We start from the raw sequence: 22535 nt of genomic DNA on the forward strand, positions 1-22535 counted from the left end.
TATGTTCTGTCCACTGCGACCTTGACCTTTAATAGAGTGACCCCAGAACCAGAAGGTGTCATCTACTCAGCATGTTAAATCATCCTAGGAAGTTTCAACATTCTGGGTCTAGTGGTTCTCAAGTTATTTATCGGAAATAGTTTTCAATGTTCAGGCCCCCTGTGACCTTGGCCTTTAGTAGTGATCCCAAAATCAATAGGGGTTATCTACTCTGCATGTCCATGAATCCTATGAAGTTGCAACGTTCTGGGTCAAGTGGTTCTCAAGTTACTGGCCGGAAGTGGTTTTCCATGTTCAGGCCCCTGTGACTTTGACCTTTAATAGAGTGACCCCAAAATCAATAGGGGTCATCTACTCTGCATGTCTAATCACCCTATGAAATTTCAACATTCTTGGTCAAGTGGTTCTCAAGTTACTGATCGGAAATTGTTTAACCATGTTCAGGCCCCTGTGACCTTGATCTTTAACAGTGTGACCCCAAAATCAAAAGGGGTCATCTAGTCTGCATGTCCAATCATCCTAAGAAGTTTCAACATTCTGGGTCAAGTGGTTCTCAAGTTATTGATCGGAACTGGTTTTCCATGTTTGTACATCTGTGACCTTGCCCTATAACAGTGACCCCAAAATCAAAAGAGGTCATCTACTCTGCATGTCCAATCATCCTATGAAGTTTTAACATTCTGTATCAAGTGGTTCTCAAGTTATTGATGGGAAATGGTTTCCATGTTCAGGCCCTGTGACTGACCTTTGATGGAGTGACCCCAAAAACAATAGGGGTCATCTACTCCATAAGCCCTGCCACCCTATGAAGTTTGAAGGTTCTAGGTCAAATGGTTCTCCAGTTATTGATCGGAAATGAAGTGTGATGTACGGAAGGATGGACGGACGGACAGGGCAAAAACAGTATGTCTAAACATAATTATGGGTCATTTACCAGTCATAAGTGACCTCTGTATCAAATGTGATCTGTAAGACCAAAGCATTCTCTAGTTATTTGGCAAAAACAATTCTACTGTTCCGGGTCAGTGTGACCTTGACTTTTGACCTACTGACCTCAAAATCAATAGGGGTCATCTGCTGGTCATGATCAACCTCCCTATTAAGTTTTGTGATCCTAGGCCCAAGCGTTCTCAAGTTATTGTCTGGAAATTGTTTAACTGTTCTGGGTCACTGTGACCTTGACCTTTGACCTACTGAAATCAAAATCAATAGGGATCATCTGCTGGTCATGACCAACCTCCCTATCAACTTTCATGATCCTAGGCCCAAGTGTTCTTGAGTTACCATCTGCAAACCGATTGGTCTACAAAGCAACAGACCGGCATTAGCAAAACAATATATCCCTCCTTCGAAGGTGGGCATAACCAGATCAAAACAGCACAGGGTATTTCAGTGCACTGATTATGGTCAGGACAGCCCAGCATGGTAAATGGGCACATACAATCATGTCCACTTAGTAATGAAGAAAAGGCAATTCCTTAAAAACTGTCATTTACATGACAGCGGAAATACACATCTTCTGGACTGGATAAATTTATAATTCTTGTTTTATAGGTTTTAACATTATCATTAAACACAGAATATCTGTCAGTGGATAAACAAAAAAGGTCAAACACTAAATAAAGCTGTTTTATATAGGCATTTTAATAACTGAATGAACATACTATAAAAGCTTTAACAATTTAGCATTAACATATTTATAACAAAAGAATGTATTGGCTATCATAAGCAAAAGATCTAAGATTGTATGGGCTGATATGATTTTGATAGCAATCAAATTTTTTTAAGATTAATCCGCTGTTTGATTAATATTATGGTAGAAAAATGTACATAAATGATATGATTATACAATAAAGTACATGTTCATTTAAAAAAAACTTGCTGGGGTCATACAATGGTAACAAAATTGACTGATTCCGAACTTAAGAACTATTTTGCTAAAATCTGTCCTATAAAGTGCACTCTCTAAATTGTAATAAATTAACGTTACTCAGTTATGTTTGCTGTTTTAAAATGAATTAATTTAGATAATGGACCCTTAATGACTGTGCACAAATTAGGTATTCTCTGGCTTTTACCAAAAGCCATATTGTTGTTAAGCTTACATTCATGCCTGAAGAAAGCCAAATTGCCTAAAAAGACTACATAAATGCATGGAAATTGCTGATTTCCATTACGGATCCACAGCCTGTCTTATACCGCATTCAAACTACGTTTTTAATCCTGTATTAACTTGGGTTTATTTTTTAATACAAAATAAGTAGAAATTCTGTAGAAAACTGTCATTGAAATGCATACATGTTATACTGATATCAAATCTGTACAGTTTTTGCAGCATAGCAGATTAACATATAGCAGTAGGGAACATTTAAAATAAATATTTATTTGAAATATTACAAATGTCACTAGGTCTATTCACCAGTTGCTAAATAATATCATGATTATGCAGTCAATCTTGATGTTCATGCAAATGCAGTGAAATATGACAAACTCAATAAATGATTGATACATGTAAAAAAAAACTGTATCCCAAGGTCATAGGAAATCTTCATCAAAGATATCATCAAGTTGTTTTTCAACTAAAAATCCATACAAAATGATATTGAAATCTTACAGAATGAGAAACTGAATATTTTTAAAGTCATATATCAGACTGAAAGATACGGAGAAAAATGTTTCATTAGCTTGTGATAATATGAAACTGAGTATTTCAAATATAAGCACTTCTGATTGAAACAGCACACAAATGTGTAATGTCATAATATCTGACCAGTAAAAGATAAAATATGCAGCTTAAAACATACAATGTTACCTGGTTTTTTGATTTATTCAATTTTCTGAACAAGATGCATCAGTATGTGGACCATAATAATGATTGGTGCTTTCAAAGATTACTGAGAATTAATATAAACAAGAGTTATCTAAGTACAGCACACTCAACTCTTTCCACATAGCTTATGTACAAAAGGAATACCAAAGTTTTCTATGTTGAAAGAGGGGCATAACTTTTCCTGTTACTGGTCATCTAATGATGCCAAAGACATTGTGATGTTAGAAAAGATTCCATTTAGTATTTGTTGAGAAATCTGCTTTAACCAAAATTTCGTAGTTAAAAAGGGGCATAGTTGTGACAAAATAAAAACTTCAGTCATGTAACATGTCCTGTAAATGTTCCTGATGATGCCAAGACATGTGCGAAGTTTGAAAGCATTTGGCTAGGTAGTTTTTAAAACTTGCTGACATGCAAAACTTTTGTAATGCTGATGCTTAAGAAAGAGTGACAACAGAAGCATTTACGAATAGTTAATTTTAAAAATAAACTGATCAGCCAGTAAAACTGGAAAGGTAATGTCCAGCAAAACAAATAAAAAACAAAAACAAACAATTAAAGCGAATAATTACTATAAGTAGCACCTGTCAAGCAAACATGTGGGAAAGTCTTGAAATAAACAGCTAAGCTAAACTACTAGATAAGCACTTTACTGTAAAATAACAAAGAAATTTAATGAAAAAAATGTCACATCTTTCTGTATATCACATTTTAGTACATGAAATGTTTAGGCATGTTTGCTTTCATGTACAAAGAAATAAAGTTAAACTTTGTTTCGTGTCATTTGAAATAAACATTAGGTTCAAGAATAATATTGTTTTATACTTCATGATAACATGATGATATAAAAATAGCTTAATAATCAACTCCTTTCAAGAAAATGTTGTATAATTATAGGCTTGAGATTATACAGACATTTACCTAGTACCTTACTAAAGAATGCTGCTTTTGTGTTTATACTCAGGTATACTCAGGTATAATCTGCATTGGGACTAATTGCAAATCCATGAATCACACTAATGATTCTTAGATAATTTGCAAAGAAGTCCAAATGTGGTTTATATTCTGTATAGACACACCAAAAATAGCATTCAGTTCTTAATATTTACATTTAACAGTAGCTTTCCTTGAGTACCAGAAAATCAAAATAAATGTCAGGATATCAAGACTGCATGATAAAAGTACATTTACTGGTTTTCATTTAAGATCTTGTTAAATGCATTGAAAAAGTGTAATAGTTGTATCAATTTATTTTTTTATCTTTATTAAATGTGAGAAAAAATTATTTTTAGCTAAAATTTACTGTTAATTATTTTTGAAATTTTGATGTCCAGTTTTGAAAGATTTTTTCAAAGGCACCTTTTTTGTTAATGACATCAGACTGCACATGCAATCTCACGGAAAGGACCATTCTTGATATCATAATGCCAATGTTGTTTATAAGAAAATAAACAATTTTTTCTTTCTATTTAACACATAGTGAATGTAAATATTTTTTATCAATTTCAGTATAGTATATGCATGTAGATATGTAAACTATTTAATTATTTAATTAGAATGTTCAAACAGTTAGGAGTTATGGCCCTTTTTGTACAAACAATTATGTCCTCCAGTATCAAATTAGGCGCTATTTGCCTGTCTAAACATAATGCACATAGCATTTTTATGCATAAATGTTATGACATAATTATATGCAGATATTGCATTGATTAATCAATCATATCACATAGATAAGGTGTAATTAGTGTACAGTGCCAATTTTTTTAAACAAGGAAAATACACTATATATCTATATATGTATTTAAGTATTTTATGACAAAACTCAAAACCAACAAAAACTGTAGCACTTTGATACACTGAGGGGTTGGGATACATTGTACTAAACTTTCAAACTAAGAACAGAGGTTGTATTGTATAAATTGCTAAAATTTAAGTATTAAAAGGGGAAAAAAACTGCCTGAAATAGGAGCATTATGTTCATAGTATCATTTACACTGAGATAACAAAGCTGAATCCTATTTGCAAGTAATTGTATACTTTCAAGCAGTCATAATATATACAGAATTGTTGAAACAGTCATTTAGGGCAAGGTACAATATTTGACAGACTTGCCAATAATTCAACAAAAATTGTAGTATTTTATTGATTTTATGCTTTGATTTTTAAAGAAACCGTATTTTTCCAACAATAATATTGCAGTACCTTCAGACCTGTATTTAGCAGCTATCTGAGGGAGTGACACAATCGAGCTGCTTAAGCCAAGTTTAAAAGAACAAAATGGCAATTGGACAAGTTAACTGACTTGTTGCTTAAAGCAAGTGGCTGCTAAAGACTCGTTGAAATTAGAATAAAATGTCAATTTGACAAGTTAACTATCTTGTTGCAAAAGCAAATGAATGCTTAAGACACGTTAAAATTGGACTAAAAAATCAAATTGACAAGTTAACCGACTTGATGCTTAAGGCAGTTAAAATTTAATCAATTTAAGAAGTAATCTGACTGGCTGATGCGGGCAAGTGGCTGCTTAATAGAGGACTGGTGGCCACTCAGCCGGTACAGTTCATATTAAGGAGTAATTTTGGTTTGACACTATTTTGATAGGAAAAACAGTAACTTTTACAGTAGAAAATCATGAATCAGTAAAACAACTTTCCCAGATGTATTTAAAAACTAATACATCATTAAGCACATTTCAAAAATTATGTAAAAACGGTTTCACCAGAAAAAGCACTTTCCCAAAGTTAAATATAACACCAGTTACATCAGAAAAAAGCACTTTCCCAAATTTTTACTGAAACAGTTATGTGGTTAAAACATCAGAATAAAACACTACTGGAAGTACAAAAAAATAACATTAGAAATTAAAGCACTTTCAAACAATTACCCAAGGAAATCACTTTCCTGGATATATATGATAACATCAAGTGGTCGAATAAGGTCACTTGCTTATTCATTAAATATATCATTCCAATACAGTCATGTAGTTAACTTTGATTACAGTGCTTACAATGCACCATGTTTAGATATTAAACATTTGCCGAAATATTTCTATCATCGTCAGAATCTTCAAAATTGCTGTCTTCTTCTTCTATAGCAATTGACAACAGATGACCTGCAGTTGATGCTGATGATAACCACATGTTTCTGCGATCAATCACTTCCTTTGGTGTACTTCGACCAGATTCAATCTCATCATCACTTTCACTGTCGTCCGAACTTTCGTTATCTCTATCATAGCTGTTACTAGTATAACCTCCATACATTCTACTAGTGTCACTGTCTCTCACTTTGAGGTTAACATTTAGAATGATATCAGGTGCTCTGTTGACAGATTTCACTGGTGTGTTTATGAACTTTGTCTCTTCAACTGTATGATTGGCATCCCTGTCTTTGTTCATTGCATTACTGTCTTCACTATTGAAAACTTCATCATTGTCTTCAATATCATAATACGAGTCATCCATGAAGCTTTCATTATAATCCTGACTTTTCTTGAAACAGAAAACCCATGTGAGCATCACAGTGAGAAAATAAAGTCCTGCTAAACTCCCACACACAATAGCAATGTACATTGACAGTTCTGACAAATATCCAGAGAAACTGGGATAACAGCCATGGTGATTTAGGTTTGGGTTTAGCTCCTTGTAATATTTCTTAAGTTTTTTGGGTGGAGCATATCTTGGTGGTCCAAGTAAGTCTGGATCACCACCCTGGCAGATTTGAATGTTTGAATTCTTTTTACAGCAGCTTTCTGGTACAAACATTGTACCTTTGTCAGCATATTGTAGATACCAGGCACTTTTACGATATATTAGCCATGATTCAGTGTCATTGCCATTACCGTCACCACCACAACATTCAAATTCAGATTGCATATTGTCCCAAGCACTTGTAAAAAACTGATTTTTAACATCTCCCTCTTTTACTCCATACATTGTAACCAGCCTGTCTTTAAAATTAAATCTAAATTCTATTCCTTTCAGTTTGTCAGAAAATATGGTGCATAAGACAGCAGCGCTGGCAAATGCTATAACAACAGCTACAAGAACAAATGCATAGAACCCCAACCCAGATTTATCCTGTCGTATTCCACAACATAAACAACATGCTGCTAATAATGCCACTCCTGCACCTGCTATTGCCACATAGGTAATAATTTGCAGTAGATTATTACCAAGGATCATGGTAATGTCATTCACATTGAAGTCTTTCAGTTGTAGCCAAATCCCTAAGCCAATAACCCCTGCACTTGAAAGGAACAACAAAAGGTTCAGAAAATGTAACAGTCCATCTATACAGTTTGTTGATTTGCTTTGATAAAGTGAGGAATATTCTCTGCGAAAGCTAAACTTCTCAATCATGGAAGTTGCAAATGAAGTTGGTTGTTTTTCTTGGTGCTGCAGTAGTTTGGTTTCAGCTCCTTCACCTAAAGGTGAGTCTGTACTCACCACAACACTGTTTACCTCAACATGTTTCTTCTTCTCAATTTTTTCTGGTGCCCCATCTGTAAATTCATCTTTGTCTGCCTTTACCAGTTTGAGAAGTTCAGTTTCAGAAGCATTACTTCCTTTCCTTATGTTAGAACATTTTGGTTGAGTGTCCTCAAATCTTGCATGTGACTTACCATTTGCTTTTCCATTGATTGCACCGGTTACTCTTACTCTTACATCTGTTGGGCTTTCAAGAATTTTCATTACCTCTAGCTTGGAAATAGAGGCATCAGTTTTGACTGATTCATTTTCAGAGTCACTTCCACTTGCACAGTTCACACTTGTTAGATCTAAGTCAGCTGGTGGATAGTTATGGATCTTATTATCATCATCAAGATCACTTTCAGTTTCTGAACCATTTAGAACACCATCGTTATGACTGCTTTCAGATCTGTGCTCATCCATGTCTGGATAATTTGGAAGAGAATTTACAAACTGAGATACTTTAATATGATCATAGCTTTTAGGAGAAGTAGGAATATAGCTTGTAGCATAGCCACTCTCTGAACTGTCAGCAGTGCCATTGTCATTGTTTAAAGTTTCTTTAGATCCAGGTTCAGCTTTTAAAACTGGTGCATAATTTGGAACAAGTAATTCATTACTAGGTATTTTAGTATTATCTTCGTCACTTGTCTCGTGCATTTTTCTAGAAAATGAATAGTTATCTGATAGTCTTTTCAGACTTGGTTTTTCTCTATGTTTGCCCTGGAAACCTTTGTCTCTTACTCTTAGAGTTTCAGCTTCATGTATGTCTTGTGGCATAAAGTCATTATCCCTCGAACAGTTGTCCAGTTCATTTTGAGCTTCAGGACGATGTTTCTGTTGAATATCGCGAAATGTGGATCTTGGTGGAGTTTCACATGTTGAAGTTGTATCCTCTCCATCTGTGCATGTGCTTGAACTGCATGTATCTCTTGGTTTCTTGACAGATCTTTTCTTACTCTTCACTGCTGAAATGTTTTCATTTTTTATTATACGTGGAGAGTTTTTTTGACTTTGGTTATTACACTCATAGTAGACATCAGAGTTATCGGAATCAGTTTGGTCTGTATATGGTACTGATGTTCCGTCTAAATGATCGGCTGGTTTCTGTGGTGCTACCAAAATAGGTCCTTGGGCAAGAAGTGCAGTACTTCTTGTGGGTGATCTTGATTTTTTAGATGACTTGCTGCTTGTTCTAGATCTAGTTTGTTGTGGTGTTAATTTTCCAGAATCGTTTGACTTAATAGAATCAGTATCAGGCTCCTTGCTCTGTAATTGGTGCACTCGTTTGATTACCATTGTAGGAGATTCTATTATTGGAGAAACATCTGCATGCACCGTCTGCATTTTTGGAGTGTCATTTTCGTTTTTGATAATGCTATCTTCGTGTGAATTTTTAGGTTCAAACACATTGTCATCTGGAATTTCAGGATTTAGTAGACTTAAAATCAGTTTTTCTTCTTCCTTTGCTTTTTGAGGTTTACTATCACTGTCTTTTAGTGTAAAGTTTTCTTGACTGGTTGGACTTAATTTCTGTGAACTGGTAGAGGATTTAGATGATTTCCGACTTTCTGCGGTATTGCTTCTTGACCTTGATGGAATTTGCAAGCTAGATGTTTCAGATTTATCCAAATTCTCTTTGACCTTAGAAGAGCGTCTATGTTTCAGAATGTTCAGTGGAAGCAGTGGTTTCTTTGGTAGTGACTTTCTTCGCATTTTTTCAACATCCAGAGACTGCTGTCTTCGGAGGAAAGGAGCTGCTATGTCCATATTCACAGGCTCTGTTATATCTTCTGCAATTGAAAGTGATCTGGATACCTTTGGACGTGCAGAAGGCAAAGAAGAAGCACTTATAGTTCGACTTCTCATCCTTTCTGGGTCAGAACTAAAACTTGGAGCTCTTCTCTTTTCAAGGCTGTCAGCCACTGACATTGACTGTTGCCGAGCCAACACTGGTTTAGGTTTAGGTTTTTCCATTGGTTTTTCATACATGCTTGATAGAACATTGTCGTCATGTCCAGCTGGGAAGCTTATACTGGAAAATGCCCATGGCTTAATACCTTTCGCGCGTTCAGCTTTGGACTGGGTCATTTCACCCAGAAGTGAATTTTGCCGCAAAATTCCATGGCCATGGTGATGGACACCGTCATATCCATGATGCATTAATCCATTAGGGTCAGGAAATGAATTTGCTTGACCGAAAGCTCCACTTTGTCCTTTCTTTGTGCTGCCAAAAGCACTTTGTGGTTCATGTTGACTGCCAAACCCAGAGGTCCCAAAACCAGGGTTGGCTTGGCCAGCCATATGAAAATAGTGTCCATACATATTATTTCCAAACATTTTGAAATTTTTGGAACAGAGGCAAAAACTCTGAAATTAATCCAATAGTTGCCTATATAGTAACCTTTCACGATTCATAACTCTATGCCATTGAAAATTACAATTTTTATGTCAAAATTGACCTTTCAGTTAATTTGTTTCCTAATGTTTGTCATAAATTTTCACTAGCCTGTGGAGTTGAATTATTCAGTGGGGTTGAATTAGCCTATTTTACTAGACGAAGGTGTTAACTTCCCTGATACACATCACCCCATTAGTATTTATAACATTGTTATTGTCACTCATTTCCTGTTGTTTTTTTTTAGTAATTTTAGGTAATATTTTTTACTCCTGGTTAACTAAACCGGGTTTTCTTCAACCTTCAGTGATTTAATATATACACTTGATTGTTATTTATCTAGTCAAAACATCTAAAGTTTCAAATTGCTTCTTTGTGAAAGGTCTACATAGTCTTGGTGTCCTTTTACCGGCATGAAATTATTTAGATTTATAAAATCCACCCACTTTATTTTTAACACAGTTTTTGTTAATGCAATAAACTTGCCTTTACAAAAGTTGTGAAAATAAACTTAATGCACCGTAGAAATTATTTCCAATACTTTCAATCTTCCGATCACTTTGGTATATAATTACTCTTATTCCTGACGACAAAGTTAACAATATATCGTATGTTCAAACATAAAGGTTCATTCATTTAGCTCCTTTGCCAATATCTGTTTTATTCAATTTCCTTTTTTTTTCACGTAAATAATAGAAATAGCGTGACACCTCCTTTTTTTGATCCTGACAAGCTATACTTTCAGAAATCAATTACATTTGTATTCATTTCTGAAAAAATCATCCAGTATGATTCGGTCAGAGATACCTTGTCAATAGCGTATTTGATAAATTTCGCATAAATAGTAGAGAAATCTATTGTCAGTCATTCCTCATGGGTCAGTGACATCCATAGTTCCATAGTATTATAAAAATTGCTGCTATGCTAATTGGTTAGCTAAAATCCCAATTGAGAGTTTACATTGATCTTAATTGTGTAGTTATGGATTGTAGTAAGAAATATTACTCCATAACCATACTGAAGAGAAGTCACTTGTAATGACGAGAAATTTCCGTGAATTCTGTTTAGGATTGTTGTATCTTTAAATGTATAGGTCTCTGTAATATCAGTAATGATACATCAGTATTGTTTCACCTTTGATGATTATTTATTCCAATCTGAGTTGGTTCCGAACTTTGAATTATGATCTATACAGATTTATACTGCTGTTGCTTTGAACTGAACACTTTGAGTAACTTTATATTCCTCTATATATTCCTTTGCAAGCTGTGTATATTGCAATTGTATAAGCTTTTGAAATATAAGACTGTTTAACAGTGAAATCTTCCTTCGTTATATGATATATTACATTTTACTTAATAAATTGAACGCTCTTTAATTTTCATTTGCTTTTCGTAAGATCTCTTGATCCAGGCTTTTCACTTTATTATGTCATGTTATTCTCCAACTTAATTTGTTATTAATATTCTAAAGTAATTCTGATAACAGGCACTTGTCATGTTCCAAACTGCCCTTTTAATCCATAAAAACCAGACCTGGTATCTAATCAGTACAAGAAAATATGCTACAAGGTACTTCAAGTTGCCGTATTTTTCAAAATTTTACATTTCGAAAGTTATCTTAATCCACAAATGTATTCCTTTTCAATTTATTTTCCCGTTTTTGAATGACTTCAAAAATTTCGTTTTAAATTGAAAATTCACCTTATCACTGACCATGTGACTTGTCCATTACTTCAAACTATTGTGAAGTAACTTTAAAACTGTTTTAAACTCTTACTTTATCGGTAAATCCAGAATTCTTTATCAGCAACTTGCATAGCTGTATGAAGTAATATTTTGGGTCTTTTATGCTCAGTTTACTCCATATTTGATACTAAAATTCCCAAAAATTGTGATTTTACTGAATTTAAAGCACATAAGAATGATACTAATCTAGATATAGTATCATTCAGATAAGTTAATATCTTGCTTAAATGATATGCCAGATTGCTTTTTGTTCATAAAGCTGGGTCATAAAGTATTGGTTGATAATGTCACACAGTAAATGATTCCCTGCCTATGTTTGCATTATTACTTTATATCCATTTGAAAAAAAGTCATTGTTTAATGTCCTTTACATCTTTTGTTTGTGCTCAAGATTGATGACCCCTATTCATTACTGTGGGTTAGAGTTTTGCACCCTTTTCAGTCATTCCAAGTTCTCTATATGTGTCTGTCTTATGTTTTTTTTTTTCATACAGATTTATTATTATCACTCGTAATTATTCTCTTTTCTGTCAAGTTTAAAACAATAAATTGTAAACTAAATACATTTGCAGAAACTGTCCTGTAGGTTTTCACAACTGGTGCTGGTTTGAAACACTGACTCTGTTTTTTTTCTGCACACACTTCAGGTTCCAACTTTGGAGCACTGTGTTGATTCCATTCGGGTTTTGTAAATCACTCTTGAATCAGTCTGATACAGCACTCCAGAATGAAATTTTTCTTCAGACTTGTAACTGCATGAGAAGTCCCTTTACTTTTGTTACAAAGTATTTCTTTATCTGCAAAAAAGAGGTGAAATTGAGATAAAGCACTTATGAGCAAATTAAGATTTATTGTTTAATGATATGAGATATTTTTATGACTTTTTTATGTAAAATGAATGATTTTTATTACAATATTATACATAATTTTATGGTTTCTCAAAAAGTTTGAAAATGTCCCAAATATTGTGTTATTTTGTAGTTTTCAGGTAAAAAAAAAAAATCTAAAATGGGCACTTTTAATGGTAAATCAATTAAGTTTTGAAAATGTTTTAAAACACACTTTAGCTGCATATGGTATAATTCAGTTTTCCATGAAGCTTTCCAAATTGCAAAATGAGGTAATTTTTGCATAAATTTCATTTTTATTTGATGATTTTGATAAAATGCCTATATATACAAATGACTTTAAAAGTCACCAGCTGTGAGACGTTTTCACTGAAACAAATTAACAAGAAACAGGAAATTAGATACATTTCTTGATGCATTGAATCTGTAATGTCACTTCACTCAAATTCATCCTTTATAGGAAATTTGAATAAATTATCATTTACCATTTTGAAAGATAAGAGATTGGGGATGTGTTTTTAAAAGATTTATCTTTTCAAACTCCTAATATTCAAACAGTTATCTTATTGAGCTTGTTATACATTAGGCATAAAAAAAAACTGTTTCCGGTATCCCTACCTACCCTAAATTTTTAGCCTGACCCTGAATGTTTTTATGGCCTTGGAGAATATTTTTTTCAACTTTTTAACAAAAAGTTGCAAAACTGCACTTTTTATGCTTTAAACATGTCCAGTGATGTTAGAAATCAACTTACTGATGCTCTAAAGGCATTACCCCCTTATTTGCATTCATTTTTTGACAAAAAAAAAATTCCGAAAAGTCTCCCTGAATAAAAAAAAAAAATGAAAAAAAAAAAAAAAAAAATTCCGACCTACCTACCCTAATTTTTTTGAGCATGTTACCGGAAACGAAGAATTTTTTTTTAAGGCCTTATCGAAAAATACCTTAATTTCTTGAAATTTTAAAGCTTTTTTTAAGACATACATTAAATTTACGTAAAAGTCTTTGTCTTAAACCAACAAAACTAACCTGATTTAATATAACTTTTGACTAGAAAAAATGCATTTTATTCCTTTTTTTTAATCTGAACTTAATCCATAATAACACATGCCTTGTATTGAAAGTTGGAGACTTCAGTGTACTATTATATTTACAAGTCTCCTTAATTTTTAATATATTCAAACAAAGGAAAAAAACAGATCTTTAACTTTTAGTCTATTATAATGCCTATAGCTCTTTAAAGGAGAAACTAAATCTCTTTTGGATCCAACCCAACACTCATTATTATTGGAAGAATTAGAAGTGGATTAAGAAGTAGTTTCAAATGTATGTTCCTTTCATGATTTCCAGTCACCCCTGTTAGGAAGGTCATACCCCTGCATAGTGGTAAGGAGGAGACAATGGGACATAACTTATATGATTGAATTAGCATTTAACTTGACTGTCTGGGCTTTATAGATTATAGAAAAGCAATTTTGCTTTCAATTTATTTTGATTTGTCGTACAGCCTGTTTGCTCTTTAAAGAGAGAGTAAAAGTGTTGAAGACTTGACCAGTTCAGAGGTTCCGAGATTGATCATAGGCAAGACAACAGTTACTGCACCTTGAGAAAAGTCTGATACATTGTAGAAGACAAAATGACATTAATGCCAGTTGTACTTTCAGTTCATGTGGGGAAGTTAATAACTGTTAGTGACTCGCAAAGAGCTAGTGGTTACTATCATGGAATACAAAACACCAGCTTTTTAAAAAGACGGCAAACTTATATTTTACTCTGCTAAATTCTAATACCTGTTAATCATGCATGTAATTTCTGGTAGCTTTTTAGTTAAAATTGTTTTTTATCCCCACACTATTGTTTTGGTTATAGTCTGTCCATGCCTGTGTCCATCAGTCCATCTGTCTGAAACTGAAAATGCTTATAGTTCAGATAGAATCACCAAACCTCATATAATTATCAATTAGCATTATGACCTTTGCTAACACATGTCCCCCAGCAGAGTTTTTCCCCATGATTTTGTAAAAAAAGAAATGACTAAAATTCACCAAATGTCACATAATAATTACTTAGCACATAACCTTTGCTCATACGTAGTATTATCCCTCTTGACCCAGTAAAGCAGAGTTTTTCCCCTTGATTTGGTAAAAACAGCAATTTTTGACCGTATCTAAGTAACTTATTGAATTGGATCTGTTTGAAATCTTACACAAATGTAGATCAGTACAGGGTGGTGTTGCACGCACAGTTCCATCAGGATTACTTCATTAACTTCAGAGTTATTGCCCTTTTATTCTTTTCCAATCCATACATTCCCACATAACAAAGTAATCCATTAATGGATCTCCATGAAATTTAAGACAAATATAGGGCAGTGATATGTGCACATCTTTCATCAGAATAGTCTCAGTTTTTGCCCTTTAATTGTTCTTAAATTCCTAAATTCCCACAAAACAAAGTAACCCATTGATGGATCACTACAGGGCAGAGTTTTTCTGCTATATTTTTAGAAAAATAGGATCCAACTAACCATTACAAAGTACATAGCTTGTGTATATCTGGAAATTAAATATCTTACAAAATATAGTCCTCTCATTCACAAAACAACCTCTTCGGTGGAGGATATAAATTCAATGAATTTGCTTGTTTCAACATGTATAAAAAAAATTAAAAGTAGCAATTGTGTCTTGAGTGGGAAGTGGAATGAACTTTGGTACTACATTCCAGAAATAAATAGAACTTTATTCCAATAGTTGTTGTCTGTCTAATATATATTGACCACCAAAACTTGACCCATAATTTTATCACACCAGATCAAATCAAAACATTGTTTTATATATGTGTAAATATTTTCCTTAAAAATCGATAAATGGTATTGATGGCAATGATTTCACTCCGATAAATATAAGTCACTTATTAAAAAGATTCAGTGTGGTTATTATAAGTGACTTTATGGCATGGTATTCTCATTTGTTGAGAAATAAAGGGAGACAATTCAGTGAACACCACAGAAACGACTGAAATATGTTTGTTAGCTCTCTACAGAGGTGTTAGCTCCTTACAGAGGAGTAAGCTCCCTACAGAGGTGTTACTTCTCTACAGAGGTGTAAGTTCTTTACAAAGGTGTTAGCTGTCTACAGATATGTAGGCCGTCTACAGAGACTTTAGCTTCCTGTCAAGATAGAAGGTCTCTGTAGAGGTATTATCTTCCTACAGAGGTGTAAGCTCCCTACAGAGGTGTAAGCTCCCTACATATTCTTTACGAAGGTGTAAGCACTCTACATATGTTTTAGCTCTTTACAGAGGTGTAAACTCCCTACGGAGGTGTAAGCACTCTATATATGTTTTAGCTCTTTACAGAGGTGTAAGATCCCTGCAAAGGTGTAAGCTTCCTACAGAGATGTAAGCACCCTACATGTGTTTTAGCTCTTTACAGAGGTGTAAGCTCCCTACACAGGTGTAAGCACACTACATATGTTTTAGCTCTTTACAGAGGTGTAAGCTCCCTACAGAGATGTAAGTGCTCTACATATGTTTTAGCTCTTTATGGAGGGGTAAGCACCCTACATATGTTTTAGCTCTTTACAGAGGTGTAAGCTCCCTACAGAGGTGTAAGCACTCTACATATATTTTAGCTCTACAGAGGAGTAAGCACACTACATATGTTTAAGCTCTTTACGGAGGTGTAAGTGCACTACATATGTTTTAGCTCTTTACAGAGGTGTAAGCTCCCTACAGAGGTGTAAGTGCTCTACATATGGTTTAGCTCTTTACAGAGGTGTAAGCACCCTACATATGTTTTAGGTCTTTACAGAGGTGTAAGCACCCTACATATGTTTTAGCTCTTTACGGAGGTGTAGGTGCACTACATATGTTTTAGCTTTTTACAGAGGTGTAAGCTCCCTACAGAGGTGTAAGTGCTATACATAATTATGATTTAGCTCTTTACAGAGGTGTAAGCTCCCTACAGAGGTGTAAGTGCTCTACATATGTTTTAGCTCTTTACAGAGGTGTAAGCTCCCTACAGAGGTGTAAGCACTCTACATATGTTTTAGCTCTTTACAGAGGTGTAAGCACCCTACATATGTTTTAGCTCTTTACAGAGGTGTAAGTGCACTACATATGTTTTAGCTCTTTACAAAGGTGTAAGCTCCCTACAGAGGTGTAAGTGATCTACATATGATGTAGCTATTTACAGAGGTGTAAGCTCCCTACAGAGGTTTTAGCTTCCTACAGAGGGGTAAGCTCTCTACAGAGGTGTAAGTGCACTACATATGATTTAGCTTTTTACAGAGGTGTAAGCACTCTACATATGTTTTAGCTCTTTACAGAGGTGTAAGCTCCCTACAGAGGTGTAAGCTCTCTACAGAGGTTTTAGCTCTTTACAGATTGGTAAGATCCCTACAGAGATGTAAGCTCCCTACAGAGGTGTAAGCTCCCTATAGAGGTTTTAGCTTTCTACAGAGGTTTTAGCTTCCTACAGAGGGGTAAGCTCTCTACATAGGTGTAAGCTCCCTATAGAGGGGTAAGCTCTCTACTGAGGTTTCAGCTTCCTACAGAGGTGTTAGCTTTCTACAGAGGTTTTAGCTTCCTACAGAGGTGTTAGCTCTCTACAGAGGTTTTAGCTCCCTACAGAGGTGTAAGCTCTCTACAGAGGTTTTAGCTCCCTACAGAGATGTTAGCTCTCTACAGAGGTTTTAGCTTCATACAGAGGTGTTAGCTCTCTACAGAGGTTTTTAGCTCTCTACAGAGGTGTAAGCTCTCTACAGAGGTTTTAGCTCCCTACAGAGGTTTTAGCTCTCTACAAAGGTTTTAGCTCCCTACAGAGGTTTTAGCTTTCTAAAGAGGTTTTAGCTCTCTACAGAGGTTTTAGCTTCTTACAGAGGTTTTAGCTCCCTACAGAGGTTTTAGCTCTTTACAGAGGTTTTAGCTCCCTACAGAGGTTTTAGCTCTCTAAAGAGGTTTTAGCTTCCTACAGAGGTTTTAGCTCCCTACAGAGGTTTTAGCTCTCTAAAGAGGTTTTAGCTCTCTACAGAGGTTTTAGCTTCCTACAGAGGTTTTAGCTCCCTACAGAGGTGTAAGCTCCCTACAGAGGTTTTAGCTCCCTACAGAGGGGTAAGCTCTCTACAGAGGTTTTAGCTCCCTACAGAGGTGTAAGCTCCCTATAGAGGTTTTAGCTCCCTATAGAGGTGTTAGCTCTCTACAGAGGTTTTAGCTTCCTACAGAGGTGTTAGCTCTCTACAGAGGTTTTAGCTCCCTACAGAGGTGTAAGCTCTCTACAGAGGTTTTAGCTCCCTACAGAGGTGTAAGCTCTCTATAGAGGTGTAAGCTCCCTACAGAGGTGTAAGCTCTCTACAGAGGTTTTAGCTCCTTACAGAGGTGTTAGCTCTCTACAGAGGTTTTAGCTCCCTACAGAGGGGTAAGCTCTCTACTGAGGTTTTAGCTTCCTACAGAGGTGTTAGATACATACAGAGGAGTTACTACAGAAGAGTATACACTCTCCACTTACGTTTTAGGTTTGTTCCACAGATGAAAACTTGTTATACATAGAAAAGGATTATTAGTAAACGTCAATAAGGTTTAGTTATGCCAAGGCCACTTTAAGGCGGCCAGTAATATTTTGCACAAGTGGAATTTTCATATATACAGTCGACATCGTACTTGCGACCACCTCTATTAAGCGATTTTTGTATTAAACGACCGGTCAAAATCCCTCCCGAATGTTTTCAGTATATAAATTCTTTCCATTAAACGACTTTTTTATTAAACGACTAGCGACCACAGTAATGTAGTCCCAACAGGTAATATATTTGACAAAAGTATCTATTAAGCGACCGGGTACCAAAATTCTACCGGGCATTTTTTCAATCTGTGTAATTAGCGAGTAAGTTTTGCACATGACTGAATGCAATTTACCTTAAAAAGTTTGTGTCAGTCAAACTGACAAACAATCTAGCCATAATTTCACGGTTTGTGGACTTGGAAAAGTGTTTATGATGTTAAAACAGATTTTGAAACCATGTATGTATGTTCATAATAAGTACAATTACATTAACAGTTAAAAATAACTTTCCTTTTCATCTGACTGAAATTCATTAAGAGACCATTCCATTAAGAGACCACTTCTTAGCAGTCCCTTGGGTGGTCTCTTAATACAATGTCAACTGTACATTGATGGAGGGCAAATGATTTCAGACACAATGTCTTTATTAAATCATTACAGAGAACAATATATGCCACACCAAAGGATCGAACTCACGACCCGCCAAACATAGATCTGCATTCTCACTATTTAGCAAAGCAGGCAGGCTTTGAAACTCTTGGGACTGAAAGTTTGCATACATTCAAAATCAAGTGTTTGAAAGCTTCTCAGGATATGATTTCTAACATTTGTGTGAATTTGGTAAACATCCATAAACAAATCTGCATAAGAAAGTATAGCTATTTCCAGGCGACAATGAAAACATAAAATTCTGAAATTCATGATTACCTCCCTTCTGTTTGTCTATAGTGGGTAGGAAATAGAGTATTTATTATGAGAATGTTGCTGATTGTATTAACAAAATACAAAAAGATAATTCTACTTCTTCCAAAAAATACATTGACTATATCATATTAAAGATTAAACAAGAGAAAATGGTTTCAGATAAAGGGTAATATATATTGTCAATGTTAACCGAAGATGTTCAGACAAGTTTTTTTTTTTTCAGTACATTTCATAAAAACATTGACCGTTAAATCTTCAGACATCTCTTTGTACCAATGTATTGAAATTTATATTTACCAAAGACATATTTGTGTCCGCTCGTTTTTAAGTATACATGTTTAAACAATCTTCAAAATTCCGATTGAAATCAGTTTTTAAAATTTATCTAACTACTTATGATTATATATTTAATTATCACAGGATTCAATAGTTCCTTTATGTTGGATATTTCACGCTACTTCACCATTGACTCTGAAGCATTAGCTTACTATACATGCTATATTTTTATTAGTTTTCTTTCTGTATTTGTCCAAGGTAAACACAGTTTTAATATGCATTTAGAAAATAAGACATGCTTTCAATTAGCAGCTGCCCTACAGACGCTGTTACAAAAAATTATTTTATTGCTGAAGTTTTTTTTCTCTTAAATATGTACATACATAATTATTTTCTGTTGTTTCTACAGATTTTTGAAAAAATATTTGCATCTGAAATAATCATTTGCATTCAACTTTTATGTAAAGCTGAAAAAAACATGTGTACTTTACATCGGGTAATATTCAGGATAATTTAATCTTGCAATATTTTTATTTTCGTAGAACAGAGCAATACTCAGTTAAGTTCAACCCTCACATGAATTTTTAAACATCACAGTTTCAGATAAATGACCAACATTAACCAGTTAAAGTGACACAAAAATTACCCATTTTTTCCACCTATTTTGACCAAACTCACCATCTTCATCATAAAGCACAACCCTAAACTGTTTGTATCTCCTTTTTTATGACATGGAAATTGAAAAACAGATTAAGATTAAGTCTTACTTATTTTCCTGCTAAATGTAAAAATGTATCATCCTTTATTAATGTGTCTGTAGCTAACATATTCCGTCATCAACACTATGTGAAAATCAAACTTAAAATTTCGTAAACATCTTTAGAATCAAGTAATATCTAATTTGAATAAGTGAATACTACGCAGTTAAATTACTAGAAAATTAGCAACTTTTACTTTCAAAAACATCGGTGTTTTCCACCTTTAGTAATATTTTACGAGCTTAGTTTCCCAGTTTATACAAAAATATTGCTGATTGTATGTACCCAGTTTATTTCTTGTTAACTTGAAGCTTATTTAGTCAGTATCAAATCTTCACAGTCATTGTCAAGTATTCTTCATCATCAGTCACAAGGTGAGCTTTTGTGATCGCGCAGCGTCCGGCCGTCCGTCAGTCCGTAAACTTTTGCTCGTGACCACTCTAGAGGTCACATTTTTCATGGGAACTTTATGAAATTTTGTCAGAATGTTCATCTTAATGATATCTAGGTCAAGTTTGAAACTGGGTCACGGGGGGTTCCAAAACTAGGTCAGTAGGTCTAAAAATAGAAAAACTTTGTGACCTCTATAGAGGCCTTATATTTCACAAGATCTTCATGAAAATTGGTCAGAATGTTCACCTTGATGATATCTAGGTCCGGTTTGAAACTGGGTCACGTGTGGTCAAAAACTAGGTCAGTAGGTCGAAAAATAGAAAAACCTTGTGACCTCTCTAGAGGCCATATATTTCACAAGATCTTCATGAAAATTGGTCAGAACGTTCACCTTGATGATATCTAGGTCAAGTTTGAAACTGGGTCACGTGCCATCAAAAACTAAGTCAGTAGGTCAAATAATAGAAAAACCTTGTGATCTCTCTAAAGGCCATATTTTTCATGGGATCTGTATGAAAGTTTGTCTGATGGTTCATCTTGATGATATCTAGGTCAAGTTTGAAACTGGGTCATGTGCGATCAAAAACTAGGTCAGTAGGTCTAAAAATAGAAAAACCTTGTGACCTCTCTAGAGGCCATATATTTCATGAGATCTTCATGAAAATTGGTCAGAATGTTCACCTTGATGATATCTAGATCAAGTTTGAAACTGGGTCACGTGCCTTCAAAAATTAGGTCATTAGGTCAAATAATAGAAAAACCTTGTGACCTCTCTAAAGGCCATATTTTTCATGGGATCTGTATGAAAGTTGGTCTGAATGTTCATCTTGATGATATCTAGGTCAAGTTTGAAAGTGGGTAACGTGCCGTCAAAATCTAGGTCAGTAGGTCAAATAATAGAAAAACCTTGTGACCTCTCTAAAGGCCATATTTTTCAAGGGATCTGTATGAAAGTTGGTCTGAATATTCATCTTGATGATATTTAGGTCAAGTTCGAAACGGGGTCATGTGCGGTCAAAAACTAGGTCAGTATGTCTAAAAATAGAAAAACCTTGTGACCTCTCTAGAGGCCATACTTTTGAATGGACCTCCATAAAAATTAGTCAGAATGTTTGTCTTGATGATATCTAGATCAAGTTCGAAAGTGGGTCATGTGCGGTCAAAAACTAGGTCAGTAGGTCTAAAAATAGAAAAACCTTGTGACCTCTCTAGAAGCCATACTTGTGAATGGATCTCCATAAAAATTGGTCAGAATGTTCATCTTGATGATATCTAGGTCAGGTTCGAAAGTTGGTCAGGTGCCCTCAAAAAAGTAGGTCAGTAGGTCAAATAATGAAAAAACGTTGTGACCTCTCTAGAGGCCATATTTTTCATGAGATCTGTATGAAAGTTGGTCTGAATGTTTATCTTGATGATATATAGGTCAAGTTTGATCAAAAACTAGATCAGTAGGTCTTGAAATAGAAAAACCTTGTGACCTCTCTAGAGACCATACCCTTGAATGGATCTTCATGAAAATTGGTCAGAATGTTCACCTTGATGATATCTAGATCAAGTTTGAAACTGGGTCACGTGCCATAAAAAACTAGGTCAGTATGTCAAATAATAAAAAAACCTTGTGACCTCTCTAGAGGCCATACTTTTCATGGGATCTGTATGAAAGTTGGTCTGAATGTTCATCTTGATGATATCTAGGTCAAGTTTGAAACTGGGTCAACTGCGGTCAAAAACTAGGTCAGTAGGTCTAAAATTAGAAAAATCTTTTGACCTCTAGAGGCCATATTTTTCAATGGATCTTCATGAAAATTGATCTGAATGTTTACCTTGATGATATCTAGGTCAGTTTCGAAACTGGGTCAAGTGTGGTCAAAAACTAGGCCAGTAGGTATAAAAATAGAAAAACCTTGTGACCTCTAGAGGCCATATTTTTCATGAGATCTTCATGAAAATTAGTGAGAATGTTCACCTTGATAATATCTAGGTCAAGTTCAAAACTGGGTCACATGAGCTCAAAAACTAGGTCACTATGTCAAATAATAGAAAAAACGACGTCATACTCAAAACTGGGTCATGTGTGAAGAGGTGAGCGATTCATGGTCCTCTTGTTTTTTTGGGGGGGGAGGGGGGGGGGGGGGTTCTTTTTGTGGGGATGAGGATAGAAGTGGGTCAGTTATCAAGGTCACAGCATGAGACTGAAATAATGAGTTTAAAATATTCCAGGGGCACATAGGCCATCATGGTATGTGCATGTGTTTAATACAAACAGCTTTGTTTTGCCTGCATAAAATTAAATGCCGGCCTTGTAAGAACATGACATTGTATATAGAT

At 34.7% G+C, this 22535-nt stretch overlaps 3 protein-coding genes across 7 annotated transcripts in view; 1 reads left to right on the top strand and 2 right to left on the bottom strand.

The window, feature by feature from the left end:
• The window catches only part of LOC123540543 (repetitive organellar protein-like), a 326476-nt gene that overhangs the window by 228129 nt on the left and 75812 nt on the right, over positions 1 to 22535 (top strand). The gene's annotated exons all lie outside the window — the stretch shown is intronic.
• The window catches only part of LOC123540553 (uncharacterized), a 57278-nt gene that overhangs the window by 9667 nt on the left and 25076 nt on the right, over positions 1 to 22535 (bottom strand). The window lies entirely within an intron of this gene.
• On the bottom strand, positions 1621 to 19974 carry LOC123540544 (uncharacterized). Of its 3 annotated transcripts, XM_045325640.2 has the most exons (3): positions 19824 to 19965; positions 14087 to 14204; positions 1621 to 12245 (listed from the first exon to the last, which is right to left on the bottom strand). In XM_045325640.2, exon 3 carries the CDS (start codon positions 9640 to 9642, stop codon positions 5857 to 5859), a length of 3786 nt encoding a protein of 1261 aa, XP_045181575.2. In that variant the 5' UTR covers positions 9643 to 12245; positions 14087 to 14204; positions 19824 to 19965; the 3' UTR covers positions 1621 to 5856. The 3 variants fall into 3 exon arrangements, with proteins under 3 accessions (XP_045181575.2, XP_045181576.2, XP_045181577.2); XM_045325641.2 differs by lacking the exon at positions 14087 to 14204 and having other exon boundaries at positions 19824 to 19974; XM_045325642.2 differs by lacking the exons at positions 14087 to 14204; positions 19824 to 19965 and adding an exon at positions 13326 to 13455.

Source organism: Mercenaria mercenaria, chromosome 16 (assembly GCF_021730395.1).
Source record: "Mercenaria mercenaria strain notata chromosome 16, MADL_Memer_1, whole genome shotgun sequence".
Lineage (NCBI taxonomy): Eukaryota > Metazoa > Mollusca > Bivalvia > Venerida > Veneridae > Mercenaria > Mercenaria mercenaria.